The sequence below is a fragment of the Carcharodon carcharias genome, chromosome 16, assembly GCF_017639515.1.
Source record: "Carcharodon carcharias isolate sCarCar2 chromosome 16, sCarCar2.pri, whole genome shotgun sequence".
Classification (NCBI taxonomy): domain Eukaryota; kingdom Metazoa; phylum Chordata; class Chondrichthyes; order Lamniformes; family Lamnidae; genus Carcharodon; species Carcharodon carcharias.
Window position 1 is genome coordinate 100,847,534 of NC_054482.1, and position 12,092 is coordinate 100,859,625.

Consider the following 12,092-nt stretch of genomic DNA (forward strand, 5'->3'; position numbering starts at 1 on the left):
GCTTCAATTTGGGGTAAAGGTCACCTCCCGTTTGTCCTAACGCAAAATAGTCAGCGTTGCACTTTGGAAGACTTTAGTAACCTGCCCAGCACCTGAAAAACAATTTCAAACCCTTTTTTTTGCAGGCCTGCCCGTGCAGTCACTGAACATTAAAGATCTGAATCAGCAATAATGGAGGAAACTATCAAAGGTTACTGTAATAAAAAACAAAAACAGAAACCGAAATACCTGGAAAAACTCAGCAGGTCTCACAGCATCGGTGGAGAAGAGCACAGTTGACGTTTCGAGTCCTCATGACCCTCAACAGAAGGGTCAACAGAAGCCGTGCCTTCGAAACATCAACTGTGCTCTTCTCTGCCGATGCTGCCAGACCTGCTGAGTTTTTCCAGGTATTTCGGTTTCTGTTTTTGTTTTGGATTTCCAGCATCCGCAGTTTTTTGTTTTTATCTAAACGTTTATGTAGCCATTTGATATCATGCATTCTGCCCAAACTAGTCTTATCTCACAGAAATGCATATTCCAATAGATAAGCACAGAAATACAATTACAGCTATCAGGAAATCTACAGCACAGGCTGCATTGCACTGTCCTATGAACGAGGAAGTGTGTTCTTCACAGAGTTCAAAGAAGAGGAAATGGAAAACTAGATAGAGACATGCACTTCCTCAATAAACTGAACAAAAAAGAACTCAGGCCGCACGATTTGCTATAGACAATATCTTTCTCACAAAATTACTTGATTTTGGAACTAAACAGTGTGATCACGATATGGATAAGGATATGATACCATGCAAAGTGGACATCAAAACTCCTCTTAAACCTGAATATTGCACGCGGTATTTCATCTTAATTAGAAGCCAAGGAACGAGCACAGGCCTCCTGTTATCTATCTACTCTGAATCATCTAAAGGTTTCAGAGGTGATTTTAGAACCCTTCAAGGCCTTGCCCCTCCATCTCTCTCTGTAACCTCCAGCCCCACAACCCCACAAGGTATCTGCACTCATCTAATTCCAACCATTTGAGCATCCCCGATTTTAATCACTCAACAAGTAGTAGCCGTGCCTTCAGCTGCCTTGGCCCCAAGCTCTGGAATTCCTTCCCTACATCTCTCCTTCTCTTGACCTCATTTTCCTCCTTTAAGGGGCTTCTTAAAACCTACCCCTTTGACCAAGCTTTTGGTTCTTCTGTCGTAATATCGCCCTATGTGGTCCTATTTGTTTTATAATGTCCCTATGAAGTGCCTTGGGATGTTTTATTACTTTAAAGGAATAATGTAAATAGAAGTTGTTGCTGTTGAGTTTTCTCAGTTATCCTGATCAGCGACTATACCTTCAGTGGAAATCTCAGCAAAATGGCATTCACATTATCTTCCCGGGAAGTCTGCCGCACTTCTCTGAATTATGGTCAAGTGAAGAAACCCCTGGGGAAGTTCACCCTATAGCATTTCCTGCTGATACGTCCTATTAGACTCATACATTTTATATTTAAAAAGGTATGGTAAGCTACTCTTAAAATGGACGCCGTGCATTCCATTAAAATTTGAAGTAGTTGTTAATGGCCAGTCGTCTGCCTTGTAATCTAATCAAGAACTACTCAAGGTTAGGCTGCTCATTTTATGCTTAAAATGAGAACTTGCAGGACGTCAACTGTAGGTCTGTAAATTGTAAATGGTTACTTGATACGCACTGGGTTACAATTCAAGTGACGCCCAGGCACCCTCTGGTTTCCCCGTCCAAATGACTGTAGTGAGCTTAGACACTGAATGTTAGGAAGTTGTTAATTACCTGAGTATTTTTGGAATATCCTTTTGAGTTTATGAAGAATTCGCATGTATCAAATCCAACCTTCCGCTCAGTCTTGCTGGACTCCTTCCCTGAAGAAAGAAGAGTGGTTTATATCTGCACCTTGGGGTTTTTGTTCCTAACGTAGAAGCTCACGTACTAGTACTGGCCTCTTATCACCCATACGCTTCCAATTATCTAAATGGAGAAGTCGAATTTTCCCAGTGTTCCCGGATCTCCTATTGTAACTTGAGTGGAACTATCAGCAGGGACACCAGAGAGGCTTTGCAGCACACATCAGGAATTGGACATGGAACATTGGGCTCCAAAGGAACCTTCCATCAGTTTGGCTAAGACACATCATTGGTGCATTTTCAATTTTTATATTTCATAGAAAATGCAGAATGTAGTCCAAACCTGTGTTCCAATACATGTTAAAAACAAGCTGAGCTGAATACACCATTTCCACCTCTCAATGGTTACAGCCAGAGACCAGGAGATACCCTGTGGAAATTAATGGAGTTCATATTCCCCATAAGGTGCCATTATGCACCTTATAATTAGACTTGTGTCAAATCCTTTCTACAACAGATTGCAGTCACCTTACTGAAAATACCAAATGGTCATCCATAGATAATCTGCCTGTCAAGTAGACATGGAAATCAGATTTTAAAATCATTCAAGGTAAGGGCTACTTTATGTTTACAATGGGAATTTCCAAGGTGCCAACGGCACCTCTACAAATCATAAGCTGAGTATTGTAAAATGGTCTTGCAACTACTGCAGTTAGCCTCTGTAACATTGCATTACTGTCATGTGATAAACAGATGCGCTGTGACGCCAGAAAGCTGAAGGTAGCAGGAATTACATCATTCCACTGTGTGCTGAGATGTTAACAGGGTCACAGGGGCATTTACAGCACAGGAGGAGGTCGCTCGGACAATCGAGTCGATGCTGACTTTCTGCTGGGCAATCCAGTCAGTCCCTTTCCCCAAACTCTCCAAGGTGTCTGTGCTTATCTAATTCCAACCACTTGAGCACCCCCAATTTTAATCCCTCTCCATAGTCCTGCAAGTCTATGTCCTTCTAGTGTCCATGCAATTTCCTTTTGACATAATTGATCATCTCTTCTTTCACCAGCCTCGTGGGCAGCGAGTTCCAGGTCATTACCGCTCAAAAATGACCAACAAGGCTTTTGAATCACTGGAAACAAGTGCCAGCTAATATAATCAAAGCAAAAAGTGGTTGGTTTCTTTAGGAGATTTAACACCATCTTGTTGTAAACAAAGTCCCTAAAATTCTCAATACTCAGAGATGGCAGCAAAGAGGCAGGGTTTGTGCATGCTGGAATACAAGGAGTCTGATCCCGATAGAAACCACAGGTCATTTCCATGACTCTGTCAGAATAAGGGCACAAGTCCTACCACTAGAAAGTCAATTCTGCCTTTGGGAAAGAGGCGTGGAAAATGTAGGGCAGTGGTGGAGAAATGGCACATAAGAGTCATTTAAAGGGCTGCATGCAGTTATGGGTGGAGAGCACGTCATGAATACATCATTCAGGCTGACCCCGCGTAAAGCTTTGAAATTAACATTGCTAGAAAGTGACAAGTGTTGTGTTTGCCACATGATTGGTCTACTGGTTTCTCTGAGCCTGTCAGTCAAGGGTTATGGGGGACAGGCAGGAAAGCGGAGTAAAGGCCACAATCAGATCAGCCATGATCTAATTGAATGGCGGAGCAGGCTTGAATGGCCAACTCCTACTCCTATTTCTTATGATCTGCACAGAGAATCTGTCCTTTAGTGTAAATGCACAAGTACATGCACAGGAGAAAACGAAGATGCCTGATGGATCAGAGACAAAGTGATTGTGGAGGGTGCACAATGAAAACAAAACAAAAATAACAGATGCCAAATGCTAGTCATTCTCAGGGGGAAAGAAACCTGATCAATGTAGGGGAGACTTTCCTCTGGACTTGATTTGCCAATAGTTGCAGAATATGGAAGTTATATGTCATAACTATAATGTCATAAACTACAATACGGATCATTGCTGTTGGTTATACTTAGTTGTACAAGTACAGAAGACTACATGGTGACAATGAATTGGTACTGAGACCCTGTCCATGAATATCAGAAAATCACAGATGTGTTGTCCACAATTTCCTATCAAGCTCTGAGTGGCAACAACCTACACCACAAAACTGCCTCCAATCCTCAAGAGATTCCCTGCAATATTAACTTCCACTTGTACTTCAAAGGAAAACAAAAGGCTTTGTATCTTATCACATTCATCGAAGCAAACAAAAAACTTTTCTCATTCACTGTATCTGTAGAAGGACTTCATCACAAAGAGCTTTCACCTTTCTGAGTGCATTACATATAAACAAGTTATGTGAGGATAAAGGCTGCTTTTTGTGAGGTCTACAACATTAAAAAGGAGATTAAAAGTTTTCTCTGCAACAGTCTCAAGAGTCACACTGAACGGCTGTTTAAACCATTGAAATACCCATGCACAAGACTTGGAGAGTGGTATAATATAATGCATGCAGTTACTAAAGCCTTGGTGAAGCAGATATTGGCATCCTGAAGAAAAAGATCATATGCTTGGACTAATCCAAGGAGCACCAAGTGGCAGAATTATTGTGTCTGCTGCTTCTTATCCAACCTCGCCCAATTAATGAATCTTACTTATCATCAAACTGGAGAAGAGGCAGCAGAAACCAAATGAACAAGACAAGCCTGACCAAGAGTCCATATGGTTCTTCTTCAGAGTCATATGGACTTGAAACATTAACTCTGTCTTTCTCTCCACAGCTGCTGTCAGACCTGCTGAGTTTTTGTTTTTGTTTCAGATTTCCAGCATCTGCAGTATTTTGCCTTTATCTGACCAAGAATATGTCTATCCCAGGAACTGGGGAATTAGCAACAGTGTTGAGACAGAATTGTACATTGGACAGGCAAAGTGCTTCATCAGTGAGCATCTATTTGAACATACGGGGCATTAGACCCAAAACTACTCCTGTCTTTAGAGAGATAAACGTGGGCACATTCCTGTACAGAACACTGATGAACAACACACCTTGGTCAATGCCAATTGCGATATCCTGACTGTAGTCCCAGGTGAAATCAGGTATTATGAGGCTGAATATTTTTATCTGAGAAAGTTGAAATATTTATGATTACCACAAGGGTATTTAAAGAGAATTCGTATTAAGTGAGGTGTCGTTAAGTTGCAATTTGTTTTCATTATTTTAGACACGTTGAGTTTGTTTTAACCATAGATGTTGATAAGTGATCGGTTTCTGAATGGGAGCTTCAGCTTCATGGAAGGAAGTGACCACCGATGTTGGAAACATTGGTTGTTATTGTAAACATTGTCACCAATCATTTCCCCCAGGAGTTCTTCCGAAGATCAAAGATTAGGGGTACTCTAGAAGATTGGGAAAATATAAGAAACCAGCAAAGGATGACTTTAAAAAAAAAAGAGGGAGTAATTGGAGTATGACAGGAAATTAGCAAGAAATATAACGACAGACAGTAAAAGCTTCTACAAGTATATAAAAAGGATGATTGTAGCTAAAGTGAGCATTGGTTCCATGGAGGGTGAGACTGAGGAATTAACAATGGAAATTAACAAGGAAATGACAGAGACTTTGAATTAGTATTCTGTATCTGTCTTCACAAAGAAAATGCAGAAAGCATCCCAGGAATAACAGGAAATCAAGAAGCAAAAGGGAAGGAGGAACTCAAAACATTCATGATCATTAGACAAAAAGTACTAGGAAAACTAATGGGATTAAAGGTTGACAAGTCCCCTGGACCCGACGGCCTACATCCTAGGGTCTTAAAGGTAGTGGCAGCTGAAATAGTGGATGCATTAGTTGTAATCTACTAAGATCCCCTAGATTCTGGAAAGGTCCCAATGGATTGGAAAACTACAAATGTAAACCTCTATTCAAGAAGGGAGGGAGGCAGAAAGTAGAAAACTATAGTCCAGTTAGTCTAACATCTGTCATTGGGAAAATGCTAGAATCCATTATTAATGGGGCACAGACAGGACATATAGGAAATCATAATACAATACAATTCGAAAAGGTGCCACATGAAAGGTTGCTGCACAAGATAAGAGCACATGGTGTTCTGGGTGACATAGTAGCATGGACAGAGGATTTGCTAACCAACAGCGAACAGAGAGTCAGGATAAATGGGTCATTTTCTGGTTGGCAAACTGTAACTAGTGGAGAGCTGCAAGAATCAGTGCTTGAGCCTCAACTATTTACAATCTATATTAATAACTTTGATGCATGGACAGACTATATTGTAGTTAAATTTGCTGATGATACAAAGGTAGGTAGGAAAGCAAGTTGTGAGGAGGAGTCTGCAAAGGGATATAGGTAGGTTAAGTGAGTGGACAAAAAAATGGTAGATGGAGTATAATGTAGAAAAATATCAGGCCGTCCACTTTAGTAGGGAGAACAGAAAAGCAGGAGATTATTTGAATGGAGAGAGACTGTAGAATGCTGCAGTACAGTGCGACCTGGGTGTTCTTGTACATGAATCACAAGAAATTAGCACACAGGTACAGAAAGTGATTAGGAAGGCAAATGGAATGTTGACCTTTATTGCAAGGGAGATTGTGCATAATAGTAGGGAAATCTTGCTATAATTGTACAGGGCATTAGTGAGACACCACCTGGAGTACTGTGTACAGTTTTGGTTTCCTTATTTAAGGAGGGATATACTTGCCTTGGAAACAGTTCAGGGAAGGTTCACTAAGCAGATTCCTGGGATGAAGGGGTTGCCTTATGAGGAAAGGTTGAGCAGGTTGGCTCTATATTCATTGGAGTTTAGGAGAATGAGAGGTGATCTTATTGAAACATATAAGATTCTGAGGGCACTCGACAGGATAGATGCTGGGAGGATGTTTCCCATTGTGAGGCAATCTAGAACTAGAGGGCACAGTTTAAAAAAAGGGGTCTCTCATTTAAGATGGAAATAAGGATGCATTTCTTCTCTGAGGGTCATTAGTCTTTCGAATTCTACAGACAGCAGTGGAGGCCGGGTCATTGAATATATTCAAGGCTGAGTTAGACAGATGATTTTTGATTAATAAGGGAGTTGAGGGTCATGGGGAACAGGCAGGAGAGTGAAGTAAAGGCCAGAATCAGATGAGCCACGATCAAATTGAATGGCTGAGTAGGTTCGACGGGCCAAATGGCCTACTCCTGCTCCTAACGATGTTATGGTCAGTGAGAAATTCTGGAAATTGCCGCGTCCTCCAACCTGCTGATCAATTTACAGCAGGAAATCGGGGAACCAACGTGGAATTCCTACCTCTGTGTACAGACGGCAGTGCAGCCCTTGAAGCACAAGCAGCTGAAACAAGACTGAGAAGGTGGTGCTTTTGGAAAAGAAGGCACAACCTGTCTGTCAGGTTGGGAAAGTCTGGGAAAAGTTACAGCCTCCTCCAGGGAGCACGTGAAACACGTGTTACTGATGCTCTTGGTTTGAATGTTGTGGGCCTGGAGTTCCCCAATCCAGTGGGAATCCTGCCTGTTCAGTGGCTGTGCAGGTTTTATACACACAGGCCACAATAGGTATCCTGCAGTCAGGCACACTTGCATTTATGTGGGAGGATCCTCGCAGTATTTCCATGTATACCTGGGTCACAATTCTTCAGGGGTGCTGGGAGGGAAGGACTGTTGCAAAGTGGCATGGTTAACAATGCCAGCAGCAGAAAAATAAATGTCACCACTTTTCCCCCTTCCCCAAAAGTTTCCCATCTTGTCTAGTGCGAGCAAAACGCTCGGAGGTTCAATGCACTGGCTCAGCGGCTCCCTGAGCCTCCACCAATTTACCAACGCTGGCTTCCAGAAGCACGATGGTGTGTATGACAACCAGTGTTGCTGATACGTTAATGATGGGAAACGTATCAGACGTTGCATTCCTGCCATCTGCACAAGCCTGCCCCTGGGCATCCTGATCATTCCACTTCACTTTCGATGGAACATCCCATAAACAGTGGCAGAAACATGGGAGCCAGCTGAACAGATTCTCGCTACACTTCCCATTCCAGACACCCTGAAACTGCTCCAAAACGGTCATATTTATTTTGGGCGTTCTGACCCCTAAAAATTGTTAAAACAAAACTACAATCATTCGAGGGTCCATTTGCAAATGCCAAAGATCTTACGCTGGGAATCATTAAACCACAGTAATTTTTAATAAAGTGTAATCATTATAATCATACAAATAAATTGACTTTTTCTAAATAAAAAAAATTGAGCAGTAAATATAGTAACATTCACAATGTATTAAGAGGCACAAGTATCTAGACTTCTTACCTTTCCACAGAAATATATGGCCATTTGGTCCATTGTCAAGAATATAACATTCCTTGGTTGAAAGTGTAGCCATCTGAAATGGGCTTGCAGCGGCCACCTCTGTTAAAGACAACTGTCCACTGGCATCAGAAATCTGAAAGAAATGACAGTGCTTTTGGTATCCAGTGTATTCTGTTTTTGTGTAATATTTTATGAAAGCATTTCTGTTGATCGAGAAAACTGCAGCACTAAGAGTTGGGGATGAAACCATACAATTATCAAAGATTCCCTTTTAAAAGCAAACGGTTAGTTACCATGTAGAGTTTGGCTTTTTGCTTGCTGGCTTTATCTGCTGCAGAATCTTCAACAGTCGCATCGGGAATGGCTGTTTTGGATCCCAGTAACTATCAATTTTGTAAAAGAAAGAGGAAAATTCAATTCTGCGCAATCCCTCCAGCCTTTTAGAAACTTTGCAATAAACTTCCACATGTTCTCCATATACTCACTTCAATAACTCCTGCAGGCTCATCTCCTTCATCCACCACCTCTACCTTGGCACGGCCCACTCTCTCTCCATCACGGATACCGTTAGCAAGCTGAGAGCATTTCAGCCTCTCGTAAAGGTTGCTCTTTGATCCATTCCACTGATATATCATCTGCAATTGCAAAGTTTAACTGTGACTTCATATTCTGTAAGACCATATTTGAGTCTAAACATTACGCTAATCAAGTGCTTGCCAGTTTAATTATAACACAGCATCTGTGAATACCATTAATGGTTGCAAACTGTCTTTTGATCAATAGCTGAAACTTTACAATGAACCGTAACCCAGAGTTGCTTCCCCAACCGCCGCTCACGGTCAGTTCCTTTCCCGTCTCCTCATTCTCTGTCCATTTCTTTTCTCACTTTCCCCCATTCTCACTACTTTAGACCAAATAGTTCATGGTGCACAATGTTGTCTACACTGCTGGAGCTGGGAGATGGAGGGATAGGGAGCGGATGTTGTCTATGGTGGTTCCTGCCTTCAGTTGTGCACACCAGGATGAAGAATGGGTTATGGGGGAAGCATAAATAATCTGGAGTTTTGCTCGATTATTAAAGATCAAAAAGATATTCATCCAGAACTTTCCTTCCTTAAAAACACAGTGAAATAGAGTCAATGATAGGGTAGATTGTATATGGTCTGTGGAGAAAAAAATCTTGTTGAGCTCAATGGACATTCTTATTCTATACTTTCTCCTTAACAGTCAGAAATAAATGTGCTATAAGTTAATTGACCATTAGAACAGTTTGTAATATTTTCTATTCCCTTTTTAAAAACATGGTGGACAGCAGGAAATTCTAGTAAGGACGTTACCAGTTCAATGTCTTCAGCTTCGGTTTTTCACATTTATGACTAACAGAAGATCCTCATAGAGCCCAAGGCTTGTATGTACCTAGATGATTACAGTATAGAAGGAGGCCATTTGACCCATTATGCCCATTCCAGCTTTCTGTAAGAGCAACTCAGCTAGTCCATCCCCTCTGCCTTTTCCTCATAGCCATGTATACTTCTCATTTTCATACACTTACCCAGTTTCTCTTCAAAAATTTCCATTGAATTTACCTCCCCCACATTGTCCAGCAGTGCATTCTTGATCCTAGCCCCTTGTTGTGTAAAACGGCTTTTCCTCTGGTCTGAATTTGTTCTTTTGCCAATCACTTTAAATCAGTGTCCTCTGATTTTCCTCTCTTCCCTCTAAGGGAACAGTTTCTCCCTATCTACCCGGCCTAGACCCTCATGATTTTGAACACCTCTATCAACCTTGTCTTCTCTAAGGGGAACAACCCTAGCTTGTCCAATCTATCTACGTGGCTGAAGTCTTCTCAACCAGGAACCATTCTCGTAAATCTTTTTTGTACTCTCTACAATGCTTTCGCACCTTTTCTAAAGTGTGCTTCCCAGAATTGGACACAATACTCCAATTGAGACCAGTATTCACCTTCCTTTTTTTGAGTTCTATGCCTCTATTTATGAAACCCAGGATCCCGTAAATCTTTTTAGGCACTTTCTCAACCTGCCCTGTCACACTCAATGATTTGTATACCCCTGCTTCTGCACACCCCCCTACTTTAGAAATATTTTATTTGCCTCTCCTCGTTCTTCCTAACACTTCACAGTTCTCTGTGAAGTCTCCACCCATTTCATCAACTTGTCCATGTCTCCTTAAAGTCTATCACTATCCTCCTCACTGTTCACAAAACTTCTGAGTTTTGTGTCATCTGCAAATTTTGAAATTGTCCCCTGCACATTCAAGTCTAGGTCATTAATATTGCTCAAGAAAAGTAGTGCTCCTAGTACAGACCTCTGGAGAACCCCACTGTACACTTTCCTCCAGCACAAAAATTAATCATTCTTGACTTTTGTTTCTCATCACTCAGCCAATTTCATATCCATGCCGACACTGTCCCTTTCATTCCACAGGCTTTAACTTTTCTGGCGAGCCTATTATGCGGCACTATATCAAGCATCTTTTTGGAAGTCCCTGTAAAGCAGATCAACTGCATTAGCCTCATCAACCCTCTCTCCTGCCTCATCAAAAACTCAAAACACAATTTATCTTTTAGCAAATCTGTGCTGGCTTTCCTTAATTAATCCATGCTTATCCAAGTGACTATTTTGTCCTGGATTATCATTTCTAAAAGCGTTCCCCCCCCCCAACCCGAGGTTAAACTGACTGGCCCATAGTTGCTAAATTTGTCCTCATACCCTTTTTTTGAGCAAGGGTGTAACATTTGCAATTCTCCAGTTCTCTGGCACTACCCCTGTATCTAAGGAGGATTGGAAGAATTTGGCCAATGCGTCTGCAATTTCCATCCTTAATTGCCACAATATCCTTGGATGCATCCCTTTTTGTCCTGGTGACTAATCAACTTAAAGTACGGGCAGCCTTTCTAGTATCTCATCTTTATCAATTTTTAGCCCATCCTGTATATTGACTATCTCTTCTCTACTATGACTTCAGAGACATCTTCCTCCTTGGTAAATACAGATGTAAAGAACTAATTTACTATCTCAGCCATGCTCCCTGCTTCCACGATTAGATCCCCTTTTTCGTCTGTAATTGGCTCACCCCTCCTCTTACCACTTAATTATTATTTATGTGCCTATAGAAGGCTTTTGGATTGATTTTTAATTTCCCTTCCAGGCTTTTCCCATAGTCCCTCTCATTTCCTTTTTCACTTCCCCTTTGAACTTTCTATAGTCAACCTGGTTCTCAACCTGATATTATCAACCTGGTATTATCTGTCATTTGTACCCTTTTCTGCTTCACCTCACTCTCTATCTCTTTCATCACCCAGGGAGCTCTAGCTTTGGTTGTCCTATTTTTCCCAATAGTTGGAATGTATCTCAACTATACCCGAACCATCTCCTCTTTAAAGACAGCCCATTGTTCTGTCATAGTTCTGCCTGTCAATCTTTGTTTCTGATTTACCTGAGCTAAATCTGTTCACACCCTTTAAAATTGGCGTTCCTCCAATTCAGTATTTTTACTCTGGGTTGCTTCTTGTCCTTTTTCATAGCTAATCTAAACCTTTATGATACTATGATCGCTGTTCCCAAATGTTCCCCTATCAACACATGACCCACTGTGATCACAATCACATCCAGCAATGCCTCATTAGGCCAGAAACAAACTGATCAAGAAAATTCTCCTGAACTCTTCCTCCTCTCTGCCTTTTATGCTATTACTATCCCAGACAATGCCTGCCTCTTTCAGTCCCTCTCATTGGTTCTGAATATCCAGACAGGAGACAGCACTGATGTTGGGTTATAGGGCTGCTCACTCAACAAGATAGAGCGATGAATTATATTAGCAAGAAGGTTTTCCTACACCCACAGCACTAGATTCTCAGAGCAAAGGACCCTGGTATTATCACAGAATCAGAACACAGCAGGAGGCCATTCAACCCATCATTTCTGTGCTGGCTCATTCTTAGAACGT

At 41.5% G+C, this 12,092-nt stretch overlaps 1 protein-coding gene across 2 annotated transcripts in view; it reads right to left on the reverse strand.

The window, feature by feature from the left end:
- The window catches only part of scinlb (scinderin like b), a 55,132-nt gene that overhangs the window by 31,698 nt on the left and 11,342 nt on the right, over positions 1 to 12,092 (reverse strand). For both annotated transcript variants that reach the window (XM_041208064.1, XM_041208063.1), the window contains exons 5-8: positions 8,612 to 8,761; positions 8,420 to 8,509; positions 8,127 to 8,259; positions 1,786 to 1,874 (exon numbers count right to left, since the gene is read on the reverse strand). In XM_041208064.1, coding sequence (XP_041063998.1) covers positions 1,786 to 1,874; positions 8,127 to 8,259; positions 8,420 to 8,509; positions 8,612 to 8,761 — 462 coding nt within the window. The remainder of the gene's footprint in view (positions 1 to 1,785; positions 1,875 to 8,126; positions 8,260 to 8,419; positions 8,510 to 8,611; positions 8,762 to 12,092) is intronic.